The sequence below is a fragment of the Streptopelia decaocto genome, assembly GCF_964273445.1.
Source record: "Streptopelia decaocto genome assembly, chromosome: 16".
NCBI lineage: Eukaryota > Metazoa > Chordata > Aves > Columbiformes > Columbidae > Streptopelia > Streptopelia decaocto.
This window is the reverse complement of record NC_138671.1, coordinates 3,564,695-3,591,927: the sequence shown is the minus strand read 5'-3', so window position 1 is coordinate 3,591,927 and position 27,233 is coordinate 3,564,695. Positions and strand designations below refer to the sequence as shown.

Genomic DNA, 27,233 nt, shown 5'->3' with positions numbered 1-27,233 from the left:
GGCTGCTGCTCGGACACAGGCAGGTGCATTCGGTTGCTGCAGGCCCAGTGCAGCTGTAGCTGCGTTACCCCTCCCTGCTCCCCAGCTCCTCTGTCAGTCCACACAAGGCCACAGTCCTGCTTATATTGGCACTAAAAGCTGTGTTTGGGTGGGTTTTGTTTGTTGGGGGAGTGGGGTGTGGGGTGTGGGGGAGTGGGGTGTGTTTTTTCATCTGAGTACAAGTCTTTATTTAGTGGATTTATAAAATAACATTACATTACAAAAATATGAAATAAGCTTTGAATATTCTTAGGTAAAAACTACCATTATTTTTTTTCAAGCTTTAGAAACATGTAACTTGCACAGTTGGCATCTTAGGTAAATTGCTCTCATACATTGCAAAACTAGGGAAAAAAACTTCCCTTAAAGTATCTCCAGAAAAGTAGCTGTACATACCCAATCATACGCATTACTGTCAATAATTTATTACTTTAAGACACAATGGCACAGTCATACAAATTCCCATTTTGTAGGTTTTCCTTTAATAATTTCATTGTAAGATGCAGTATCACTTTCCTCTGCCAGTTGTTATGATTAAATATAGACACAAACCCAATTAAGAATGATTTGGCATGCGTTATACTTGTACCACTTGGATTTGATACCACGTTGTAGTAAAAATTAAATAAATATAAATATGTTAAATAAATAGATTGTAAAACAAAACCCCACTAATATTAGAATTCAGCATTTCTTCACCCTTTGCGCACACTTAATGCTTTGTCACAGCTTTAGGGCTGATGAAAAGAAATACTGCATCTTCAAAACACAGGCTCACGTGGATGTAATTAGCAACCCACACAAACAGAAAATGGGGTTCCTCTACAGCTTTATCGCACCCGTCACAAACACGGCCTCTCCTTTCACTGTTCTGTATGTCTCTCGTCATTTCCTATTTAACTCCTTTTTCCCCAGAACTTATCTTACCTCTGGCTCTGCCACTGGGAACCCTTTTTACAAGGAACACTTGCAGTAGATAATGACTCACCTTCCTGTGTAACCTCATCTGGGTGTTCCTGCTCCACGGGGGGATTGCACTGGATGAGCTTTCCAGGGCCCTTCCAACCCCTGACATTCTGGGATTCTGTGTAACCTCTCACAACTGCCACCAGGGGATTGTTCTGAAGTTACTTGTGTAGATCTGATACTGTGATTTAAGTCAAGGACTGTTCAAGCTCTTCTGTGAATACTGGTACATATTTAAACAATGAGGCTTATTTTCCAAGTAGGTAAACCTTTAACTGATTTTTCAAGTCAGCATTTTTAGAACTATCTATCTGCTCGAGTGTGAGAGAGTAGTTTTCTGGGGTAGTACTAATTAAGCAGAAATTGTACTCTACTGTTTTTTTGGATAATCATGATTCCCTTTACGATCACTGAGGGGTGTCTACTGCATCGTGTGCCAGTAGTGCAACGGCAGGTTCTGATGATTTGCTATGACTAAAAGGTTCCTTTTGCAGATCCCAGTCCCTAGTAAATCCATTATTTCAATCACTGTATTTTGATTCTTTGTGATAAAACGCATCGGTTGTAAAATCACGTACAGTACAGGGATGCTGGGTGACGGTTATATCCAGATTTTGCTCTCTGTTTTCACTGTCCTGGAAACTGCCCTGGACTAAGTCCAGCAGCAGGGTTCTTCGCTTTGCTGAAGTTACCGCTCGCCCCTTGGGCTCCTTCCACCTCCTGACCCAGCGCAGGCAGAGGTACAAGGCACTTTTTGGAGGCTTGGTTTCTTCAAAGAGAGAAAATTCAGCTCTTTGATCCCATTTTCCCTGCTAAAGGCAGGCCTGTTTCACAGCCCTGCGCTTGCAAAGTTGGTCCCAGAGCAGAAAGCTCCATCCTTCTCTCAAACAGTATCTCCTGCAAGGCTCAGCTCTGCAGTGTCCTGATCATAGTAATGCTGGAACAGTCTTTCGTGGCAGCAGATCCGCATAGCGTGGTAGGTGTGGAGCAGCAGGTGAGGGAAACGAGCTGTAAAGTAACATACAAATTCATCGGGGATGGAGCCCAGGGTCTCCTGCACTTCGGGAGGCAGCTCTCTGTAGTGGTGCTTCTGTGAAGGCAAAAAGAACAGGAAGAGTTCAGTCAATGTCCCAGGATCTGCAAGATACAAGGTTACTTTGTCCATGAAAATGCATCAGTCCATCCTAAAGGAGCTCAATACCTAAACCAAGGTACGACAGACAGACTGGCAACAAACAGCAAAGGGAGGCAGACCCAGGGCTGCGTGTTGCTTACAGAAAGAAATCCTCACCTTATTTCTCATTGCTCTCAGTAGATCCCGGACTGAGCCTCCTTTATAGGATCTGAATTTTCGAAGATCTGCAAAAGAAATTACAAGATCTTATTGTTTTGATGCACTTTTAGTTGCTGATCTCAAAAGTCAGGTATGCATGCCCACAGTCACATATCCTTACAGGCATGTTTCAATATATATAAGTACTTTAATTTGAAGAAATACTTTGCTGACAAGTAAAGGTGCCAAAACAGCGTTATCCTTATTTTCCTGTCCCAGCAAACCGGGAACAGCAGGTAATTCCTTCCCATTCTGATAAATACCATCTCTTACCTGTCTGAAGAGGAACAGTGATGTGCTGTCTCCAGTCCATTTTCACCACCTCTCTTCCGCCTCTTTCTAACTGTTTCACTATTGGACCATCTAAAGATTCTTTCTCTATCCGGTCACTGACATCCTGGAAGAGACACTCAGGTTATTTCTAGTTTCATTTCCAAGATTTTCACAACAATTTATAACTGCTTCTTCTGGCCAGGTACAGCCTGTCCTGATAATGGATTATGCTTGGGACTGGGACACAGTAGGGTGTGGATTATATTGGCTCAACCATGGACAAAGCCAGAAGAGCCTGAATTTAAGATCTGCAGAATGTCTACAGGAGCAGAAAGGATTGAAAAGGTCAACACAAACCTGAAAAAACTGGAGCTGTTTCTCTAAGCTCCAAAAGAAGGGGTGTTTCAGCACGCAGCTGGCAGACGGACGTTTCTGAGGATCCATGTTTATCATCTGCTCTATTAAATCACGAGCGACTATGTCTTCTGCAAGGAAAACAGTGATAGTTCTTAGGCTGTGGAGAAATCTCTTGTACTTCAGAAAATCATTATGTTCTCTACTTTCTCCAACAGCTCAAATACCACCCTCACAGATATGCTGAGCAACCAACAGAAAGTCACGAGTGTTGGATCACTTCAGTACTTTCCTACCCTTTAAATACATGAAATAACTCTACAGTGAAGCTTGCAGGGTTGCAAATTACTTATCCTAGAGATGCTTTGGGGTTCCAATTTTAAGAACTGTAGCAGCTTTACTTCACGAGTACTTTAGGAATGCAGCTTTCAGCACTTGCCAGGGTCAAAGCTGTGTAATTTCTGTTGGCATTTTAACACCCATAGGAAGTTCACTAAACTCTGTAGCACTTTACGTTTACCATACTTTCCTTACCGTGCCTCCCCGCACTGAAGGACTCGAGGCTGTAAGCACCCAGCAGAATGTTGGCTTGCCGCTGCAGAGATTTGCCGAAGGGATGGCTGCCGTCAGATACCACGTAATAAAAGACGCAGCCAGCTGAAAAGATGTCCACGGTGTATGTCTGCAAGTAAACAACCTTTAATAGCAATAACACTTTTTTTCCCCCCCCCTGAAGACTTTCATTATCACAGGGTGGTTATTTTGTATCTAAGAAAAAAACAATCCGAAGACTTACGGGGTTCTCTTTGCAATCTTCACTCAGCATCTCTGGGGCGATCCAGCCCTCGGTGCCCGGCACGCCCGAGCGCCGGCTGAAGCTGTGCCTGCCCACTGCCAGCTTCTTGCACAGGCCGAAGTCCGAAATCATGGCTTTGACCTTCCCATGGGCGTTCGGCATCGAGATGAGGATGTTATGGGGCTTCAGGTCCCTGTGGACTATTATAAACGCCCATTTAACCACTCCAGGCAATCCCAATGATATTTGTAACTTTTTAACTTATTTGCATTGCAAACCTTTCACAAAGCTGAATCACTGCTTGCTAAATCAAAGTCCTGACCTTAAAATATTGCCTTCAGTAAGGGCTCATCACTTTTTTATTCCATCACCACTAGTCATCATGTTTTATGACCTCTCTCCAGAAAATGCACTGCCCTGAACAAATGGTAATGATGGGCCTGTTTACTGCAGTGCAGCAGAACGGCACAGGGACAAGGCCAGTATCAAACAACAGACACAACTGCTGCCAGCATCAGGTGGAGCTGCTGCACCTCCCTTCCTGGCCTGAACAAACCAGTTCCCAGCACCGGACCAATTTATTTTCTTTTTTTTAGTTAAGAAAATGTATTGAAATGAGACATTCTTACCAATACTGAGGGAGTGCAGGTAAGCAAGACCAGATGTTGTCTGTTGCAGGAGAGTGATGGGCTGTAAGCCATGGTGACTGAAGGCCTTCTGTTCAACATACTATAAAATACAACAGAAAAACAAGAGATTCAGCCAAAACACCATGTCTAAATTGCAGGTTAATGCTAGCTGGTAACACACATTAAAGCATTTTTGTTCTGGCTAAAGGTGATGATCTCTAAAATACCATTCAGAGCTACAGTTCTATGCAGCGCTGTGCTCCAGCAGCAAGAGTAGCACATCTTCGAAGTCCAGATGGTAGGACGGGGTGGGTGACCAGAAGGGAGCCCTCCACAAAAAGGAAAAATCAAAGGACAACGTCTGTCCTTCAATCAGTGCAGGGTTAGGGCCATCTTTCTAAAGGTCTAAAACCACCCTGTTGTTGGAGTGTGCAATTGTTGCAGAACATCTGCAGCAGGCACTTCAGCAACGCACGCTAAAGGAAACCAAGGGCCTTCCAGGGAGACTGTCACAGATTCGTAGGTTTGCAGGTGACCCCTCACCTCCTGTAAGGTGGCAGCGCACAGCTCAATGGCGATGTACTGAAACTGCCGGTCCTTCTCCGTGCAGAAGTAGCGGATCACGTTCGGATGCTCGTCGGACTCGCGCAGCAGCTGCACTTCCCGGTCGGCGAAGCTGAAGCACTCGGGAAGAATTCTTTTCACTGCAACATCACGGTTATCAAATGTGCCCCTGCAAAGAGGAAGGAAAACCACATCATCCTTTTACACAGCGTTTTTGTAGACAAAGCATGTAACAGTGCGTGACAACAGAAAACATTTAACAGAGGCATATTAAAGCATTTCTCATGCTGGAAACAGATGCATTTGGTCATTAAACATTTCTAAGGGAATTAAAGTAGTTTTTACTAGGGAAGAAACTGCATGAAAATAGTCCAGACACATGCAAAGTACTTTTTCAAAAGTTTAATTTCTGTTCATATTAGATATGTGGTCTTTAAAAAAAACCAACAAAACCCTAATGCAAATAAGACATTAATTGGCCTATTTAATGTTGAAAACACATATTGTCTTTTACCTGTAAACAATTGTCCCTTCAGCTCCATGTCCCAATACATCCTTTGGGTTAAACGAAATCTTGCCAACCATCACTCTGTTTGCGTCTTCATCTGAACAAAAAACAAGAACCAAAGACTGGTTTAGGATGGGTTAAGTTGGCCCTTTACAACTGCACATCCTTCTGGGCCAGTTTGGTAAAGTCTTTTTGCTCACGTTTAAATTAACAACACGCATGATCAAATAAACATCTGCATTTCAGTATTCATGCTGCATAGGGAAATGCTCTCTGGTGAACAAATAATCCAACATAGAGAGTCAAACACATGGTGCACACAACACCTGACTCGAGACAGAATGAGAGACTGGTGGTTCTCAGAGAAACTCTTTCTAGAAAGTTCTGTAGATGTCTTGCTGAATCTGGGACATGCTGACTGACAGTTCCAGAGGTGGTTACTGGTGGTTCCCCTGAACGGCCTCTGGGGGGACTGGAGAGTGCGCAGGAGCATCAGGCAGGAAGGCTGCACTGCCTAATCCTTGTATCTTGATTCCAGTTTATAATATTTTATTTAATTTAAACTCTCCCTAGAACCTCCCTACCTGCTATAAGAATATACTGCCATGGACAACGTCATTGTTCAGATGGCAGTTAAAAACTGAATGTTTTTCCTCAAGCAAATAATCCTGCTCAGAGTCACCTGCATGGTGCTTTGCAAATGGTCAGACCAAAGGAGAACAACGGTCCTTTTCAGCTTTCTGATCTGTGAAGTAGCATCAAGAAATATTTTAATAGTTGTGCTGTATCACCACACAGACTGCGGAAATACAGAGATGCACAATAAAAGACACTGGATCAACTTTACCTCCCTCTTCTTGCTCAGTGGAGATGCAGCTCCCAACGTCGGATGTGGAGACGCTGGAGTAGGCAGAATGGTTTGACGCTCTTGGGGACAGATTTGGGGTGCTGGCAGCTGAGTTCTCGGGCCGGCCGCACAAGGTGTCTGAGAAATCCGCCTCTGGGGACAGGTCGCTGGGAGCACCGAAGGGCAGCTGCTGCTGCTGCAACAGCTGGATCTTCTCTTCCAGCTGATGCTGCCTCTGTTGCTGCTGATGTACGCTCTGCGGGAAAGGACCACAGCTCTGTCAGCAAAGTTACTTATCGTCACGTCACAAAAGGAAACTCTACAGCTTATTGGGGTGGCTACACCCGAAAGGTGGGAGAAACACTCTCGTGTTATGACACTATCAGGCAAGGAGGGTGGGGAACGCTTTCGCTTTCATTCTAATTTTCCATTGCAAAGCTGAGACATCACACTGGTTGGTTAATGTGGCAAAAGCTAACTGTTAATAGGTTGACTGGGTGTCATTAAACCACAGATAAAGGTTTTGATCCCAAAAGCCAGAAAATCCGACAGTGGTTCAGGTAAGGAAAAGAGAAGTGAAGCCAATGGTGTTAAGATCATGTCCGTGAAAAGCGTTAACATACACAAAAAACAGAATCAGTAGGATGTAAAAGTCTCCAGAGTTGTCACATACGCCTGGAGAAATCACTGTTATATCAAATTTGCATCTTTTGTTACCCCCTGCATGTCTGTGAGGAAGGAAATAATTCCCCTGTAGTGTGTTACTTTCTAACTCCTGGATCATTTCTTGGGCTGTAAAATGTTACTGGGTCTCCCAGAACTCAAAAGCACACGAAGCTCAGTCAGCATTACCACTGGATAAGCGATGATAAAAGCCACCCAGCCCACAAGCAGGAAGGTGCTGAGGATGATGGTGGCCATGTCCTTCAGCATGGAGTCCACGGGGGCCTCTGGCCGAGGGACAGGCCGAGCAGGTTTCTCCTCGATATCCTTGGGAGCAGCGGGAGGCACGTCTGTCGAGGACCCTTCAACCATGTCAATAACCTAAAAGGCAGAGGAAACTCTGTTAGCTCAACATCTCCACAGGTAATGGAGCAGTTATGCACTCGTCTTTCTGCTCAAGAATTTGTAATAATTTCTAATCCTACCAAAGTCAAAGGAAGTTTTGTATGTTGAAAAGAAAATCAGCGGAAAGCCCTAATTCTGAAATAAGGAATGATACATCATACCAGTGATACTACGTGCTAAATACATTAAAATATGACACAAAAAGTGTGAAGTAATTCCACGTAGCTTTTCTTCTGAGTCCTTCCCCAACATTCTTCAATCACTCAGTAAAATGATACTTCTCATCACAAACCTCTTCAATAGCGGCTTTGTCAGAGTCAGCTGGAATCACATTTTCAGGCCTCTTAGGTAAGTTGCTTGGGAATTTCTCCAGGATCTTCGTAGGAGCAGACAATGGTGTTTCATGGTGCCCTTTAAATAAAACACATGTTGAAATAATAAGTTGTCGCTTTTTAGGATATATACCCTTGATTTGAGCATCTTTCCTGAACAGCATATATAAAACTTGATTTACAAAAGGCTTGAGAACATCACAGAACAAAAGCTCAGGTTTTGTTTCCCTCTGTTCTTCCCACGCACTCACAGGCAGAGTCACCACAGGCCTGAAGGCTCTGTGCTCAAGCCCTGGCTGTGGATTTGGTTCCTGGCCAGCGGAACGCACCGTTACGAGGCTTCAGTAACTACTGCCTGAGTTTGGGCACCACCGTGACTGATTTACAGCAACCGAACTCCAGCGCTGAGTGTTGGATCAGAACTGGCCACCAGACGGCAACGCGATGCCGCACGAGTGGGGCTGCACCTCACTCACACACCTATTAAAAGCCAGTCGTTCCAGTAGCTCAGTTTGTTCTTTTCTTTCAGTCTGCCCGAAAACTTCACATCCGTGCTGGGGGTGATGACGCACTCGCCGTTGTCTTCAATCGTGACTCCTTCTGTTTTTGGACCCTCCAGTAAGGGGATGGCGCTGCCGCGGGGCTAGAAAGAGATTATTGTTACAATTAAGGAAGCACGGTGTCCCTGAAATATTTAAATAGGCAACTAAATTAACAAATGGAGGTCAGAATTACTGGGTGAGCAAAAATTACTGGCAGCAAAGTCACTATAAGTAAACGGTGTCATTACGCCCTCAGCAACGGCCTCAGCAACCTTGGACATTAGACCTGAGTTACGCGTTGCCTGGGAGAGGAGATTACTCTCTCTTTTTTTAGAAAAGTTAAACAGGATCTTTATTTCCTACCTGGGGAGCCACAGCATGAGCAAAACAAAACTGATGCAGTTTCCTATCTACGTGGAGTTCCTTTGATGAACCAAACAGCAATTTTACCACTAACCACAACGCACCAACCCCACGGCAACCTCTGGACGCCCCTCAGCTTGCCTGGCACAACTCCCCGTGAGCTGCAGCCACTCTGCAGCTTTTGAAATCACTCCTGAAACGTGGCCATGCATTTCAAGGCTTTCTGTTAATTGTTTCATGACATACTGAATTTGCTATGCATTTCTTGACAGCAATCTGCAATTTAACCCCAAATTTCTGTACATGTACAGCCTTCAGTGGTTTATTTTCTATTTTCATCAGATCCCTTTGGCAAAGTTGTCTGTTTTAGTATGTATTTTAAAGTATGTCTCCTTTTCAACTCTTTTTAAACCCAGGACAGCTCTAGCTCTGTACGGGCACTTTTCAGCAGGGGTCATTCAACTCCTGCAGCTCCCAACTTACCACAACAGTTACTCCTTCATGCACCATGGATGGCGACGCATACAGACTTGTGGAGTATTTCCCTACGTATAGAGTCGGTCTGGGAAAAAAACAGTAAGTGTTAGAAAGAAGTAGACAAATGGACGTTTCACCATCTAGGTAAAACCTTGGCAACACAATCCTGCAGAAATAATGCGTTAGTTTCTTAAATCATCAATATTTATATCTTGAAAAGCTTGGATCTGTGAAATTATTTTAAGTACTGCTGTACTACGAAACCATTATTTTTATTATGAAAGCATTATTAGTTGATTATTCACATCACAATTACTCATTTGACATAATTCATGTCCTATTTCTGCACTATTTGATAACTGGTATTTGGCAAAATGCTATGCACCTTTTTTATAATGTGAAAGGCTTCGCATTATAAAAACAATTCCATTCCATATTCTAAGAAAATATTCAACACAGAACATTTGATAAAAGTTATAAGTATACACTTCGTAAGTTTATGATAGATTTTGGTTTTTGGTCTCTGACTTTAGACAGTAAAAGATCAAAGATGTTATGAAATAACGGCTGGAGAACTAGAGCTGCCTTTACGTATTTTCACCATCTTGAAACCTGTAGAACAACCCTTAACTGAATGTGCATAAATAAGATTTTACTAACAAAGCTCTGTTGAACAGACAGAATAACAGGAATACTGGTGCTCACGTGAGTTTGCTCTTGGTCTCTGTTTCCTTTGGGAAAGGATATTTCCACTTGGTAATGTGTCCAACCTCCCCGGACATGAACGTCAGGTAGCGCAGCGTTTCTATCCCCACGTTCGTGTGCATGACCTTCCGCAGCCCCTCACGCTGCCAGATGTAAAAAGCCACCACCGGAGAAGCGTAATTCTGAATCCACAGCACGTCCCCGGACTCGCTGTCCACAGTCACCACCAGCCCGTCTCCATTGGACACAAAGTGGGACATTTCTACAATATACAAAGACACAGATTACCTGGATTGCTGCAGACAGGCGATTTTAATAAAAATATTAACAGGTCGAGCCTCATGTAACATGAGACCTTACACTGCAAAAGAATAGCTGATGAGCACATCAGTCATCAGAATTAGGATGATAAAAGTTCAGTTGCAAAGCAGTAGCATTACAACAGCTTTTGCTGAGTGTGCACCACAGTTCCGGTTTGCTGCCCCTCCTGCCATTTGTCACTACATTTTGAAGAATATCTTCCAGAGCTGCACCTCCTTAGATTCGGTTTCCCTGAAGTTATCTAAAGAGTTCTAGATATTACAGCACGTATAGGATAAAAACTGGAAGATGCAAATCAACTGCACAAAAATCAGACAGGCGGGCTGACCTATTAATTATGGAAAAAAATCAGAATATTGATATGCAAAACCCACAGCAAATATGCAGGGGGGGGAAAGACAAAAAGAGACAGCAATTAAATTCTTACTGTATTTTATGTCTTCATCAGGCAGACTAGCTGCATAGTCAAAATAAGTGGCATTCCATCGCAGCTCCTTCTTCTTGGTGTCATACATTGTGATCGTGTACTCTGTTAAAAGATACACAGTCTGTGAAGCAAAAAAACCTATGAGAGAATAGAATCGATCACCTCAAATGTGAGACTCCTCCAAACACCACACACAGCACTTCCTGCTCTCTGCATTTCGTTTTCCCAGCACTCCTGACAAACGAACATTTAGTAGCTGTTAAAGATAATCCTCGACCCGCTCCCTGCAGAGTTACTGCCCACGTTACCAACATTTTCTTTCACTGCACAACTTCTTCTGATGTAGTCTGGTTTACTTAAAAGTTTCCAAACCCTGCATTCTAAAATTCAGCATATCATGTTCTGTAACTGAACTATCACACTTGAAGAACACATTAATACAAAGGTTAAAAACAAGACTATAAGACTTATTCTTTTTACTAGCCAACGCCTATATGGTGTTTGTTGGTCTAATTGTAACAGTTCTTTAGAATACGGCATTTGTAATGTCAGTGGATATGCTATATCCCCATTTTCTTCAAACGGTTTCTATAGGAGCTGTATGTTACAGAGCAGACGGGCTCACAGCTGCTGCTGGAATGCTCCAGTAAATACATTTTGAATGCCACTTAGTCAACAAGAGTCATGGACCGTGCCTGCTGCCAGTTTAAATAAACACATTTCTACTCCCATAGTTACTAATTTTTCTGTGTGCAGCCTAAAATAATAATTTACAGAAGTTTTTCTAAGAAATAAACGTGAAAACCTGAACTGATCACAAGGTCATTTGTTATGATCCTAAACTTTAAAAACGACAACAACAAATGTTCTTCTAAGCTGCAGAAAAAAAAGCACATGACCTGTTCTCCCGAGATACAGGAGCGATGCTGATGGGCACAGACTTTCTGCAAAGGAGGAAGTCAAGGTTTGCTGTTTCTCCCCAGTCAGGAGGTCAATCACGTACCAAATATCCTGCTTTTTACCTGAAATGATAATTTAAGCCACATTACCATTCAGTTGGAAAACTGCACTTCCATCAAGCTTTTCAGTCTTTTTTCTTTAGCAGGCTCGTGAACTTAAAACAATTCTGATAGGCTCAGTTTCATCATTTAGCATTATTGGCCGATCCCAAATATTGACAAGAGAATTAAACACAATATTTAGAATGGTAAGTACCATTGGCTGAATTATTTTTTCACACCGATAAAAATCTAAGAGAGTTCAGAGTGTAGGAGACCCCAGGAGGCAGCAGAACAGGGGTCTGAAGTGCTAATGTTGAAGGGCAGTAGGTGGAAAAAAAATGTGAGAGCCTAACACGTTTTGAATTAAGGACTGTAATCCCAACAGCCCACTCAAGACTACGTGAGCCATGACTTAAATATTTCTTTGACACTAACACATATAATTAGAAGCTTCAAATCAACATTTTTCATTCCCTTAGTGCAGAGACAGAAAGCTGAGAATGACAAGTAGGTATTGGCCCTTCAGGAGGTTAAAACCCAATACTAAGTGCATCCTGATCCTTCACACATATACTCTTGGGGGAAGTAATAACTGTCCCTCCTTTTCCCTTTCTCCTCCCACATCCATCTGCAACTAGAATGAGTCAGGACAGTGAGACATACATTTGTTATTATTCGTAATATAAATGAACTGACTGTATCTCGGGTAACAGAGGATGTCCAACCGTGTTGCAATGGGATTTCTAATTTAATTATAATTGTCAGGCAATCAATGCCATAAGTTTAAGAAAATTTTAAGCAGAAGTCACTTTTTGTTGAGAGGTAGCATCTCAAGAAACCAAATAAATCCATACAGGCTATTTACTGCTTAGAAAAGCTTTATTCTCCTTCAGGAGAAGTTGTTTTTTAATCTTCAAACAGTAATTGAATTCTATATTAATCAGATTTCCTGTCATCAGAAAGGTTTGTGAAAAAAACTGTAATTAATACCTAAAACAAAGCATATTTCCCTGCAGTCTCTCTGGGACTCTCTAAATTTTATAGTCACTGAATATATTACAATCTAAAAGAGATTAAATTTGAGCTCACCCATGTACAGGATCCCATCTGAACTGCGACAGGGAGATGCCTGCACCAGCTCTGGGATAGTGAACGGCAGTTTCTAGGGAAACAAAAAACAATAAAAGCTTATTCACGTTGGTGTGATAGTCTTCATGTTTGTTCACAGAAAACTTCAGAAATCTCCAATGACAGTTTTATATTGTTTGTTTGCATTATTGCAGTGTCTGAGAACTCAAAATTTCAGGTCAGGGCCCTGCTCTGCAAACCCAGACCACAAAGTCTGTCTCAGTGAGTTTACACAAGCAGAAACACAGGTAGCTGCCTGCAGCTGAGAGGTTTGGAGGCCAAGACTCTTGTTTTAAGGTCAACCAGCATCACTTATAAACTGTCTGCGCTTCAACATCCTGTGGTTTAATTGCCTCACCTAAAACACATATACAATAGTTCTCCACAGGACTGTACGGTAACACTGATAAAGGCCGGATATCTTCATACAAGTGAAACTGCTGAGAGGGCAAAGCATCAATCTGCGACTGACGAGTTCCTGAGACGGCGCCAAGCCTGGACCACTCTTACCGAACGGGCGACCATCCTTACTAAGCTTTAAGAGACTTACTGGGGTGAGGCCACAAGCTGCGCCAAAGATCAGTTTACTTCAATATACTAAAATTACTCTGGTTTGCTTAAAACTTTTATAACAGTGACTCTAAACAGACATTAATTCAAAATGAGAGGAGATTAGCAGAATGAAGAAATAGGTTCAAATAAATTGCTGCTTCCTGGATTCACCCAGGAAAAGAACCAAGAATCATTTTGTAAGTTATGATCCGGCTGTACTGGGAGGTGGGGGGAGCGGTGAGTAAATACTAAAATATTTGACTAATATTAAAGTTCTTAAGGGAAATCACAGCAGCTGCCAGAGAAGAGAAACTTGTGGGAAGCCAAACGCTTTACTGAGTATCACCATGAAGTTCAAAAATAAAAGTCAAATGTTAGCTCGTATCTGTGGGGTACACGGATTGGTGATTATTTTGAAAAGGTTCAGCATTTTTGTCTGCTTACTAAATCTTATCATGACAACTTCTAAAGGTGTCGGCAGACCCTGGTTTTTGGCCAGTCTGACCGAGCTTTTCCAAGAAACTGATGCACTTCCCTTAAACAGTAAAAAACCCTTACAGTACTGTGAAGAATGAAGAAAGTTCCCTTGGGGAGTTCCCTTAGCGTTCACGAGAGCCTGATTAGGGCACTTTTCCAAAATATTTTAAAAATATATACTTACGGTCAAGCCTTCATTATTCTTGCCACCAAGCGTATACAAACTGCCATCATTTGGGTCTGGAAGAAATGCTGGCCTAGAATTTAAGCAGCAATTATAAATGATTAAAAGCGTAGTGTACTTCTCAGAGAACAGAAAAGCAACTGGCTTTACAGACAAGTTCATCTGACAACAATTTTTTTACTTTGTATTATCCATTTTTTGAAGTTTCATTTATTAACTGCGAAAATGAAAAAAGATAAAGTTTCAGAACTGATATAACATAAGATTACTAATGCATTTGAAAATTCAACGATCCAAATGTGACAGGCTTTTAAAATGCCACAGAGTTAAAACCAAACAAATAAACAAAACCAGAGAGCATAAGGAAGGCAAGGAACAATAAAAGAGTTGCCAGAACAGTGTAAATTTGAGAGGTAAAGGCAACCCCCCACCGAAACTACAGAAGAAAAACCCAACCCCAACATCAAACACCAACCACAAAAGAGAAATGATGTTACTACTGACTTCAGAGTTAAAGCCCCACATTTTCTGATGAGATTGCAGTGCAGAGCACTACTCTGAAGTAGCAGCCTGAGGGTTCCATCTGCAGATTCTGGTGGTGGTGGTGGTTGGAGTTCCCTGCGCTTCGCTATTTTTAGTCTTTTATTTGAAGAGAGTAAATCTAAAACCTGGAGATCACTCCCTGGCTGTTTCTGTCATTTCAAAGCTGCTCAATTAAGACTGAGGCACAAGTAACACACTCGATCTCTAAACCTGAGCAAGGGCTTGAGAGAACACTCTGCAGGTAGGGTATTTCTTCTTAGCGCTACATATAAGATAATTATATGCAGCTAATTATATCCTTTATTTATCCTGCTCCCTAAACCACCTTAAGTTGACGTATGCAAATCATGCAACTTTTCTAGAACACAGATAGTTTTGGTTTAAACCAAATTTCAAGATGTCAGTGAAATCAAGCAAGCGGTAAATGGGAAAAAGGAAACAGACTTACTCTTCCACATGTATTGGCACCTGGAGTACAGGATCTGCATAAACAGAAAAAAAAAAGTCCTAATATTGGCAATTCAATTCCTTGAACACCAGACACAGGACTAGTCAGGCCTGCAACAACTTCCTCCTTTTCAAAAGGCTGAGGCACAGAGTGGCCACTCAGCAGCCTCAACCATCGCCTGTTTGGTTGTGAAATTAGGTTTGTAAAACTGGAAACTACAAAGTACCTGAGAAGTTTTAAACCTTCTCAAGTTCTTTGCTCAGTTTTATCCACAATATCGGACCAATATGTGATTCACTTCCCCACATGAGGCTATCACAACGAATGAGCACAAACTGATGGAAGAGTTTATTTTCTGAAGTGAAAGGAATTCTCTTCACTACAAGCACCATCCACCTGGGCAGGCAGACTGTGGAGAACCATTTCTCTACATTTTTAGCTACAGGGGTGATGTAAATTTTCTTAACACTTTCATGATCTTGAACTAAGGTTGTAGGTCTGCGAAGACACTTTGAAGACGGGCAATGAACTCTTCACATTCACTTTCATGTGGTTTGGGACATATTCCAACTTTATTTCAAAGTTTGTTTTGAAACAAGAAATCACGTGGAGATAAAAAGAGACTCTTGAGTTTAATTTATCATTGTCACGTCTTAAAATAGTTTTCATATGCTTTAACACAGCCTAGTAAAAGAATGAGTTGGTTTATAACCGAAATCGCCTTTTGTTCCACAACGGGTCAAACGGAAAAAGTTATTGCAAAATTCAGAGAGCTGAGGCGTTCTCTTCTCGTCAACAGCTCAGCACTCAAGCGTTAACACGCTGAGGCTGGATGCGTAATCCTGCTTTCAAAACTTCCCTGAACTGCAGTTCTCTGTTATTAGGTAAGTGGTTCTAATAGGCCCAATCTGTTCCAATACCAACAACAGTGATAACCACGGAACAAAGCACTAAGTATTCCGTATCAGAACAAATGCTTTATAGAGAAAATGTGATAAAATTGTGATAAAAATACATCAGCCTCTCCCTTAAACTTCCATTCCCTGTAGCAGAGGAAAAGCCAACTTCTTGCAATAAACCTAAATAAAGCTTTTTGGTATGATCCTGTCCAAAAGCTGCCCCCTTTCTAGACTAAGTAAACACTGTCACTCAGAGCCGACGGCTCCTTTTATTGATCAGAGATGGCACCAAGAGCCTTTTTTGGTCTCTGATCTTCAATGTGTGCTACACCCTTTCAGTACAATGTTTTTGTGGGGTCACAGCAGGAAAAAGGGTGCCTCTCAGAAATGTGGGGGAGGAGGAGTGTGGGTTCTTTCTATGAACTTTCCAAAGCCCAAGGAATGAGCAGCGTCAGTTACCTGGTCACTGAAAAATCCTGAGCTGTCAGACAGCGGGACCCACAGAAGCCAACCAGAAATGAAGGTATTAAGCACCCTCAACAAGCAGGGCTGTGATCTCGCCACATACAACCGCAGGGAGTGCAGCTTTATTTCTGAACTGCCAGACAGTCCTGTTACTGACTGACCTGCTTTTTCTGCCTGCTTTATGGGGAACACGAGCACCCAGACTGCTGCTCCTGCAGCACCACATGAAGGCAGGAAACCCAAACATACTATTGTGGTGACAACCACCGGCTCACTTACACTCCAAACCTAAGATAAGCTTCAGTGCTAAATTAAAACAAACAACACATGGCAAGATTCTCCTGTTTGTTTAAGTACTGCCTGATAATGAACACTGCTTTGGTTTTTTCCCCAATGAAAATAAAACGTGTATGAATTACTCTTTGTTAAATGCCTTGCTGCCTAAGTGCAGCAATAAAACGTTCTCTTCCTGATGAATGCCGTTGCAGCGTTTCAGGAGACGGCCACAACTTCTCCAAGTACGTGAACCACAACACATGGTTCATCGTCTGATAATCAGGGTAAAACGGCACCTGCAAGACCAGTGCTTGCAATGCCCGCCACTTCCCCCTGGGGAATTATAGCAATACAAGCTCATTGCTGACAGAGAGCGCACCCAAAAACTGTGTTCAGACACTCATTTAATACTGAATTCTGCACTATTGAATGTCTTCAGGGATTTAGCACAGCAAGATGCAAGGACTTCCACAGCTATTAGTTTCTAACACTGCTGCATCTTTGTTGGGCTTCCCACCACAGGGTGGCCACACAACAAATCTGCAAAAATAAAACCCCTCCAATTACAAATTAATTATCCAATTTATATGTACAGGCCTTGTTCCATGTACAACTAACTAAGTCAACTCATTAAGCATCTTGTAACAATGACAACTTCACTGACCCTGGTCTGTTGTTCTGTTACACAGAAATAAACTAATGGGCAGTAAGTACTTTGCAAAAAGTAAGTGAACACACCTCATGTGCATAAGATGCAGAACAATACATAGTTAGCAACAGAAAAAAAAAAAAAAGAAGTCCTATAAAACTAGATTAACCAGTCCGGCAGTTCTACTGTACCAACAATTGTTTTGCAACCATTTTTTTTTTAAACAAGGGAAGGTCGTTGAGCAATACACCCCGATCAAGAGCCTTTTCATTACTTGAAGTGCATTCATTTCTTCCTCAAAAAAACCTCCTGACACTTTACTAAGTCTGGCTGCAAACACAGCCCAGTTAGGATATTCTGCTAGGATGGGAATATGCAGCGTATGTTCGTGTCAGCTGAATGACAAGCAAAACCCAGTAAGCTGCTCATAACCCGGCAATAGCCTATAGCAACAATCTAGGAGGCTGATAATCCTTTTTCATTCAAGCCTGCTCAGGGAAAGGAGAGGTCTAAACTTAAAGAGGAGATGAGAGAAAATGTAATCACACTTACTAATGAAGATCCTTCGAGAAAATAGTTGCTCACCCATTTTTACTCCAAGAGGAGCTACAAAAGCATTCTATGCTTGTTTATTAATTTAACATTTTGTCTGGTAGATTTGCATTCAAATATGAATGGCTTCACAAATAAAATAACTGGTCTGTACTGCAGACATCTGATACACAGAATCCATTTCCTACCATTTCGGCTCACCTACTAAACTGACAACAGGTTTAAAAATAGAGGACAGGGTGATGCAATCACTGTGACTCCTTTCCATTTCCCGAAGTGCAGAGAAGGCGCTACTATCACTTCTACCATATGTAAACAGAATTCCACTAAAACAAATTTGTATTAAATATGGAATTTTTCATGAAAACAGAAAGAGCTCTCTCTGCTCAGTAATTAAAATTACAAAATTGCTTCCAGTCACTGAGCAATGTCATATTTCTTTACATAACTGTAGTTCTTTTATTTAAAAAAAAACCAAACTGTGCTGTTCCTAAACATGTATTACTAAAAAAAGACCCAAGGTTTGAATGATAGCCACTGCAGCAGTGAATGTAGGTTACAGAGACAGAATCCTGCAAGCCCTTTGCCACCAGTTCCACCAGCTGACACCCTCATTTGACATCTGTTCTGTGTTTGCTTATATTGCACGCATTCCCATAAAACATGGTACCTGCCAACCATGCCACTGCAGCTTAAACATTCCAACCATAAACATGGAAAAGATTTGCAAGTGAAAATACGGAGATGAACGTGACTCCAGAGACACTGGAGCTTAATTCTGGAACAAGAGTAAAATTAAGAAAGAAAATAAGTATTTACAAGGGCCGAAAACAGTTTGAACTATCAAGAGATCTGACTGTTACTAACGTTATTGAGTAGGGGGCATCAGGAGACCTCCTGCTCACCTTCCTTTAACGTCCACTTGATCGCCCCTGTCCTCTTGCTGACGGCGTGCAGACTCCCATCGAGGGTTGAGACGAACAACAGTGTTTCTGGCACCGTTACGGAGCTGGTGTTCTGGAAAAGGAAAATCCATATGCTGAATGTGACTATTACTACAGAATTTGCTCGTAACTGTCAAACACTACTTTGTCTAGAACATGACTTCTTTTTAATCGCACAGACTGGACAACTTTCTTGCCTCTTTGAATTCAGTGAGGTTTTTTTCTTCCTGTCAACATTATGGAATTGCTTATTGTGCTAAGTTCCCCTAGAGACAAACTGGGAGATGCTTTAACTCAACCTCTGTTCTCAACTTGATATCAAAGTCTTCTTGCACTAGAGTTAGGAGAAACCAGAGACAGGGCTGACCTAGGCAAGAATCGACACAAAGACTATGCAATAAGTCACCAAGACTAAGGAACGTCAAAGCAGCTCGGAGAACCCAAGTGTTAATGTCAAAACTGTGCTACTGCCGAGTCAATAGAACATCCATTTGCCAAGGTTCAGTCCCCAGAATGCAGCCGATAGCCGTGTTGTTCAGCTGCGTGCCACCTGCCACGCTTACAAAGTTTCACAGTTAAATATAATTCTTAACCTACCGCAGTTCATGAAATGAAAGTGTGTGTGTTTTACACAGTTAATAATGTCTCCGACGACTTAAATTGTAAAAAACAATTATCAGTCACGTTAGAATTATTGCGAAGCAAAATACACAATTGCCAAATTAAAATGCATGGATACAGGGAACTGTCCATTTGTTTTTCCTTCTGACGGATCCGAATTCAGCTCTCCCCAGGCAGTAACAGCGGGGAACACCTTAACCTGCGAAACACACAAAACGCAGCCAACTTCTGATACTCAGTTAGTACAGGGGTTACATCTTGAGACGTAGCAGCAGTCAGATGCAAAAATGTGTGTATAGGTACAGCCACACAGCAGCCCTGAGGTGCTCATGCCGTCATTACTAATCGTTCTGGTTTCAAGCTAGTAAGAAAGGGAAAAAAATCCAAAATGTACTGGAAACAGTGTTGTGATGAAAACAAGAAGCAATGGATGGTGGTCAAAATCTATTCCAAATTAACCTTTGTGTAGTAACATTTTGCGCTCATATGAATTTTCACTTGAAGATCTCAATGCATTTAAAAAGAAAAATTCTGGCTAACAACGATTCATCATAAGTAAGGAACTTCTTCCTCTTATACAAAAAATGTTGAAAAGCCAGCTTACTTTTAAGCTAAGAGATACTTAATGCACACACACACACAAAATATACGTATTTCCAGGCTTTTGTTTTAGATAAGATGTAATGGTTATTTAACTTCTTTAAATGTTACCTGAGAAGCTTTGTAATTAATGAAATAGCTTGAAAGCCTTGGTTGCATAAAGCTGTCTGCAGGGCTCTGGGCTTACGAAACAGAAACAGAACAAAAAACATGAACCAAAGGCACTGAATGAATATTCCAGCACTGAACTTCAACTAATTGCACAAACCAGCCGTGCCCGCCAGGTTAACTGCGTTTAACCAACCACCATTCCCAACTGCCACCCGTTGCCCAACGCGGGACAGCGGGAGCCGTTCAAAGTGCAGACTACGGATCTGCACCAGCTCAAGGGAGAAATCACCAGGAACCTCTCAGAAAATGTTTTTTACCCAGACCTTTGGCAAGGACATGTCAGCTTTCTCATACCTAACAAATGTGTATTTTCACTGCAGCTATATCACAAAAAATCCCCTTTCCGGAGAATTTAATTCTTCTTCCACCACATGTACAGAAAACATTTTTAGGCAACATTTCAATACAACATGCTATACAGTATAAATCCTGTACATTATACACCACAGAAATACCTGTTTATTCACAAAGATGTATCTACCCTAAACCTGCTCCATGAACAAAAACATTTAATTTAAAAGACTGGAATGACTCTGTTTGCTTTTCTATCAGAAACGATACACCCAAAACATCCATTATCCAAACTGATCGTTTCAGTTCACAAACACAGTGAAACTGCATGTAAAGTGAAACACAGCAAGCTGAGCAACAACATTTAACTGCTAAAGGCAGAAATGAAAATTACTGAAGTTCCTTTAAATTGCAGGTGGGAATTCGACACCCACAGTGAATGACTAGTGCTGAAGTTTAGTTACAAATAAAATACAACATATAGCAAACACACCACATCTTCCATGTATACAGACTAATATTGTTTTTCTAGTCTACCTTCTACTGTTTGCACAAGTTTTTCTTATCTTTTATCTTATCTTACAGAATCAGTACATTCTCCACAAAGCGTGTTGTCTTCCTGCCTTCTTACTGAGAAGTGAATAAAGCATGTGGCGTCTTCACACAAACGTGCCTATGAAACGACCACCATGACTATGGTTGGGTATCAAATATCAGTAATATATAGTACATGGAACACTACTGTACTGTAGATTTAACTTTTTCACATTTAACGTTTCAGTATCTATTTTTTGTGGCATCAAAGCCACAGAAATTATTCAATGTGAGCTCTGAAACTCGCACCAAAACATCAGTAACTAGTTTCGTCTTCCAGATTACGGACGTTTTAGAAGGCTGCTAGTGCTCGCGATCACATAGAGGTACTAATATGCAAAAAAGTTCCTCTACACATTGTGCAGCCTTAAGAAAACTTTTCCATACACCTGCCCTGCAGGTCACTCACAAACGGTAAGGAAAGAAACCAAAGCTGGAGAAGTTATTCACGCCAAGTTTCTGTTGAAAACCAGACCAGCACCTGGATGTTGCCCACAGGCAGAACGACCTATAAAGTTCTGAGATCCCAGTCAGACCATGAAATTACACTAGATTTTTTTAAGCTTTTCAGTGTAGAATCCTTGGTTTGGGGGAAAACGTGCCACTCCCAGCTACCATTCTTTGGTAGAAGGAAAAGCTAGTTTGGGTCTTATTTTATCTGAAACTGTAATGTCTATTTTCACAACCACCCTATTTGGAATTCAGTGAGAGCCTTGACAGTCTGTGCCCATAAACATCTTCCACACCAGCACTGATGTCAAGTGCAGGATTTACAATATTTTGAAGTTATTTGAAGACTGCTTTAGAATTAATTCTCAATAATTTAATTCAAAACAATTTTTATTAACTTTCAGGCTCTCATTGAATTGAACTTTGACAAATGCTCTGAAGTGCTGACTGTTGTTAATCCATAACAGACTAAAATCTGGGACTAGATAGAAAATAGCATTTTTAAGCTACACTAGAAATACACCATCTAATAGAAATAGCATTTTATAAACAGAAATACAAATGCACATTATAAATAGTATTTAACCCTAGCATAAGAATCTCCCGCTCAGTCCAGATCTACCACATCTTTAGTTAAAATGTTTTAGAAATCAAAGTAACAAAATGACCCAGAACAATCCTGAAAGGCCCATGGAGTCAAAGGAAGGTCAGCGAAAGCTGCAGAGCAAGTTCTGGCGCATTTGTGTGTGTGGTACAGTTAATGTCAAAGATGATATTATCTTTGTTCACTGCAAATTTTGTCAAGAGTTAGCAGAGCAATGCCATATTTTGTTTTACTGTGTTAGAAGAAAGCAGATCCCCGCAGAAATAATTTCTTCCATCAATTTATCTTCTCAAAACCAGTATTTTTGAAATGCAGGTCACTAAGTATGCACAAATCCCACTGAAGATGGTGGGAACAGCAAGAAAAGCAGGCCACTCCATTCTTTGAGGTTATTGTTCTGTAACCCAGAAATCTGTTTTGCTGTGGGGGTGACACCAGCAGAGGTTCTTGAAGCCTGAATAAAGCACAGGAAAACACGTAGATACCTTCCTCTCAGTAAGAAAAGGCCTGTACCGCAATTTATGCTACTGGAACCACAATTGGTAAGCCAGTAAGGAAGCAAAGCAAAATATTTTCAACATCAGCACACACCACAAGCACCTGGCACATTAAGCACAGATTGAGTATGATCCATTACCCTGCCTTTGACAGTTATCTTCTAATTACACGGTCAGGCTAGAGGCTAAAACTCACCACACATGAGAAAACCACGTCATTAAAAAGCTCTTTGTAAAATTTGGTAAATTAGTATCACTAATAATGAAGTCAACATATGAGAGCTGACAAACAATACCTTATATCTTATTTAGAATGTGAAATCAAATCTACAGATCTTTTAATCTTAAACTACATCACAACATATGTTTGTCAGCTATTTCTCACCACCACCATAGCCCAGGCCCAGTGACCGTTCATTCACCTGGCCATGCATGCTACAACACGAAACACCGAAAACTCTGTAAAACCCGAACTTATTACAATATTCACAAAAACACCAGGAGCCAAAACGAGTAGAAGTGCAGAGTGACAAACACATGAATTTACACTGCAGGACAGAGCTGTCCGCGCTCATTTTAGGTGTGCGACACACGTCTGCATTCCCCTAAAACACCTAAACTCTGATATACTAATGTTTTTTAAGCAACCAGGGAGACCTGCAATTCAAGTGAAACACGTAAACGTTAAATAACATAGTGACTGAAGATGTCCTGTTTAAAACCTTCGCATCGGTTTTCATGCCTATCAGTTAATAATCCAAACAGCTCACGCTGCCACCAAGAACACATCAAAAGACACAACATGACGTTAAATCAGCCCCTGATGGACTATAGAATATGAATTGTAAGACAATATTAAAGTTGGGATATAAAATAACAAAGAGTACACTTATCGGACAAAGAAATCTATAGAAAAAACAATCTGCAAAACCTTTAGGCAATTCCATGTTTCTCACGTTACCTCAATACCAAGAATTGTACTCCAGTCTTTTTCATGGGAATTTATTACTCAAGTGACGTTAATAGTTCTAAATAAGATTTCCCAGGTAAACAGGTTAATCACAGGTAAGATGACCAGGACTACATTCACAGAAATTAGAACTAGTTATGAAAAGGGGCTGAAGCGCAGACTGGATTTCAGCTGGGAAGGCGCGGTAAGGACTACAGCTGGCAGAGCAAAAAGAGCTGAGAAAAGAAACAGAGAAGTGGAGAAGCCGAGGTCAGATCCTGATCTGAGGGGAGACGGCAGGGAGACCGAGAGCCAAAAACGGAGCAAAACAGGGCTGAATTCTGCCAGGGCCCAAGTCAAGCTTTTTGTTACTACGCAAGTAAAATTATACAAAATTTAGTAATAATCTGATTATTCGAAGAGTATTTTTAATATTTAAAAAATATTTCTTAGTATTCTTATTAAGCATTATATTTAAAACTTCATGAGTTGCAAATCACCGTTTTCCTGGCAAATGCAAATGAATCCCAAATCTGTCAGGATCATAAAGAGATCTCAGCCCAGCCTTATGGTCCAGAGCAAGACAAAGCCATTAGCACTCTGCAATAAGGATTTTAAAGTAATTTTTGTTGACTGCATTTAATTTTTTCCAGTTTCCTAATGAAGTAACAACAGCAGGTATGTTACACAGCTTCACTACTGGATGTGTTCACTTTTATAGAAGAGGAGTGGTGCTATTATATCTCAAGCAAAAACCCAAAGCTTCCAGCTTTGCTTAACCTGAACTATAACCCCGTATATTACAGCAGCACTTCCAGGTAACAACGAACAATCCATCTAGGAACATAACCGAAAACTTTCCTCTGCTACCCTTCAGTAAAATGGAAACAGTAAATGACAGCTGACCTTTCATTGTGTCCTGATCCCGAGAATTTATGAAGAAAAACACCTTTCAGAACTAATTTTTGAAGACTTAGTTTTCCATCTCAGTACACACACAGCAGACAGCACCCATTGTAAAGTACACTTTAAAATTACTACCTCCATACAAATCATCTGCTCAGTATTCCATCTGCTTTGCACCAGTTTCCCTGTGCTTTTATTGCTCCATGTAATACCTTATAACCAGCCTGGTTATTTCTTAAGAGGTGTTGTAGAGCAGGGACTCCTGCACTTTGTCTTTCACCTCTGAATTTAGAACTGTAGCCTTTTTTTAGTACCAACCAACCACATGTACTTTTAGTGCATGTTCCCACCTTTGCTCTGAAAACAGAATGATCAAAATGCCACATGACAGCATACAAGGCATGTAGATAACCATTTGTGTTTGGATATCAACATGTACACAACAGGTTTTTTTCAGACAAAGATGATCTAGCATGTCTCACTAGTTCTTCTATCCACTTACATAGTTTCAGCTTCTAAAAGTTTCTTTGTCCTGCTACTTCATGTGAAATTACCTGTCTTTTTACGTTTCAATGACACGATGCACGTTCAGCCCAGGTGTCAGCGGGCACAGCAGCAGCTGTTGAGCCCCACGGGCTGACAGCCCCGCAACCCCGCGCACACCCACGGGCACCCGGCGGCAACGACCGCAAAATGGAGCGTTGGCTTCGTCAGCCCCGCCGGTGAACTTGGGCAAAGCCGCGGCAGGAGCGCACCGGGGCGGCTGTGCCTGCGGCCGCGGGGCCTGCGCGGGGCGAGGCCTCCCCGGCCCTCCCCGGCCCGGGCGCCGCCGCACGCCGGGCGAGCCGAGCCGAGCCGAGCCGAGCGGAGTCGAACCGAACCGAGCGCGCCCGCCCCCGCCGGCCCGGGGACACCCCCGCTGTCCCTGCCCGCGCAGAGCAGCCCCCGCCAGCCCCGGCCCGCCCCACTTACCCCGGGCGCCGGCGACAGCAGCGACAGCAGCAGCAGCGCGGCCAGGCCGAGCAGGCGGCGCGGCGGCTCCATGGCTGCACCCGGGGCTCGGCGGCCCCGGCTCCCCCGCCCGGCGCAGCGTGTCCGGCGCTCCCCGCGCGGCGGGGCGGGGCTGCCGGCCCGGGTCACCACGTCAGGTACGGCCGGGGACGCCGCCCCGCGGGCGGGCAGCGCTGCCGGCACCGGCGGGGCCGCCCCGACACGTCCCTCCCAGGCTGTGCGGGGCTCCGGGGCCTTCCGTTCGTGTGAGTCCCGACAAAACCGGCCTGCCCGGGCGGGCGGACAAGAGCCCTTGACGTTTAAAACCGCAGGGAGCAAGGTCAGCTGGCTGGTGCTGCTGGTTTTTGTTTTAAATACCTTGTGGATAACTTCAGGCTTAACAAAGGGGCTCCCTCCGCCAGCACCGCCCTGCCCGGAATAATTTCCCCATTGATTTTTCACTTTAAAAGCAGATCAGGCCAAATTTATTTGGCATAGCTCCTGGTTTGACAAGGTCAGTGTTGACCCTGGCGTGCCTTGCGATGCCTTAAATAAACGCAAAAACAAAGAACAAGCCTCTTTGAACCGAGAACCGGGTCCAAACTCATCTGAAGAGATAAAAATAAACACAAAAATACTGAACAAAATGGAAGAAGCTTTAAAAAGAAGAGAGTAAATTTACAGTGCTTGGCAAAGGCCTAGCTTTCAGATGCTTATTTATATAACAAAGTGGCTTTGTCCTTGCTACACACTGTTTGCTTTTTAATCCTGATATCATTCATGGTACACGGTGTGCTCTGCAGCTCCAAGTGCGCCATGTGCCCCGCACAGATCAGCTCCCGCTTCTAACAAGCGTGCCTGTGATTATATGGGCAGGAGACACAACGAGGACCTAACCTGCAAGCCTGAATTCATAAAAACACCCTGGAGCTACAAACTCCACCGAGATTTCAGTTCTCTGGTGCTGACAGACGGGTTTCTTTATGGTGGTCTTAGATTTTAAGCATTCACGCCACTTGAGAAGCAGCAGAGCCCGCTAACACGCGGCCCTGTGTGCGCCGTGGGCACAAGGAACACATCCAGACCTCTGCCCGGGTACAGAAGGTGCTCGTAAGCACAGATAACGGTTCGTGCGGGGGGTTGTGCCCACGCCACGTTGTGCAAGAACCGAGGCCTCCCCTGAGGACACGGCGCCGTTCTGCTCCTGCCCGCTTTACCTACAATTTTATTCGCTTTAAGCTGGACTTCACACCAAGCTACGTTAAAGCAGTTTTCCAGTTGCGCAAACAGCGCGTATGCCACTACCAAATTGTAGTTATTTAACACGAGTCCCTCTCAGCAGCTTCACAGAAGTAGGAAACATGTCCAACAAGGAGCTGAGGGGGCGGGAGGCCCGGCGGGCGGGAAGAGCCGTTACCGCGCACACCGAGGAGCTGAGGTAGCAGCTCTGCCCCCCTAAGCTTTCACGTTTTTAATATTGAGCCCTATTTCTGAAGAACAACAAGGTGCCAGAACAAAGTACTGAAGAAAAGAGTACCGTTGTCTCTGAAAAGGACAATGAAGCTGCCGGGGTGCGCGGGCTCACGAGCCGCTTCCAGCGCCTTCCACGCGCCCAGCGCACCGCTGAGGGAGACAGCCCCGCCCACGGCCCCGCCCACAACCAGCGCGACGGCCCCGCCCACCCTCATGCGCAAGCGCACTTGGATCAGTACGTGCCCCAAGTTCGAGTCCTATTGGGCGAGACAGAGAGGGGCGGGGTGCCGAGTGCTATAAAAGGGAGCGAGGGGGGAGGTCGGCCTTTCTTTCCGCGCGGTGGGCGAAGGTGAGTGCCGGCAGCGGACGAGTGCACGGGCGGGCTGGGCCGGGCCGGGCCGCGGTGATGTCTCTTGACACGTGTT

The 27,233-nt window shown here is 43.0% G+C and overlaps 1 protein-coding gene across 2 annotated transcripts; it reads right to left on the bottom strand.

Moving 5' to 3' along the window:
- Positions 1–198: 198 nt before the first annotated feature.
- ERN1 (endoplasmic reticulum to nucleus signaling 1) lies at positions 199–25,510 on the bottom strand. 2 transcript variants are annotated; one of them, XM_082066761.1, is made up of 22 exons: positions 25,318–25,510; positions 18,624–18,735; positions 14,878–14,911; positions 13,887–13,959; positions 12,635–12,707; positions 11,444–11,566; positions 10,545–10,646; positions 9,797–10,058; positions 9,098–9,176; positions 8,190–8,352; positions 7,670–7,788; positions 7,162–7,353; positions 6,310–6,565; positions 5,469–5,559; positions 4,934–5,123; positions 4,391–4,490; positions 3,762–3,961; positions 3,500–3,647; positions 2,969–3,096; positions 2,612–2,735; positions 2,297–2,364; positions 199–2,095 (listed from the first exon to the last, which is right to left on the bottom strand). In XM_082066761.1, the coding sequence occupies exons 1-22, from the start codon at positions 25,387–25,389 to the stop codon at positions 1,889–1,891; spliced, it is 2,916 nt and encodes a 971-aa protein (XP_081922887.1). In that variant the 5' UTR covers positions 25,390–25,510; the 3' UTR covers positions 199–1,888. The 2 variants fall into 2 exon arrangements, with proteins under 2 accessions (XP_081922887.1, XP_081922888.1); XM_082066762.1 differs by lacking the exons at positions 12,635–12,707; positions 13,887–13,959; positions 14,878–14,911; positions 18,624–18,735; positions 25,318–25,510 and having other exon boundaries at positions 10,545–10,665; positions 11,444–11,541.
- Between the last annotated feature and the right edge of the window lie 1,723 nt (positions 25,511–27,233).

What these genes read in the sequence shown, in the direction of transcription:
- ERN1 (XM_082066761.1), bottom strand. Translation starts at nt 25,389, where the DNA reads ATGGAGCCGCCGCGCCGCCTGCTCGGCCTGGCCGCGCTGCTGCTGCTG. An exon ending in CCTGCACTCCCTCAGTATTG is followed by an intron (nt 3,962 to 4,390) that starts GTAAGAATGTCT and finishes CGTTTATAATAG; the next exon opens with TCCACAGGGACCTGAAGCCC. An exon ending in CACTGTTCCTCTTCAGACAG is followed by an intron (nt 2,365 to 2,611) that starts GTAAGAGATGGT and finishes TTTCTTTTGCAG; the next exon opens with ATCTTCGAAAATTCAGATCC.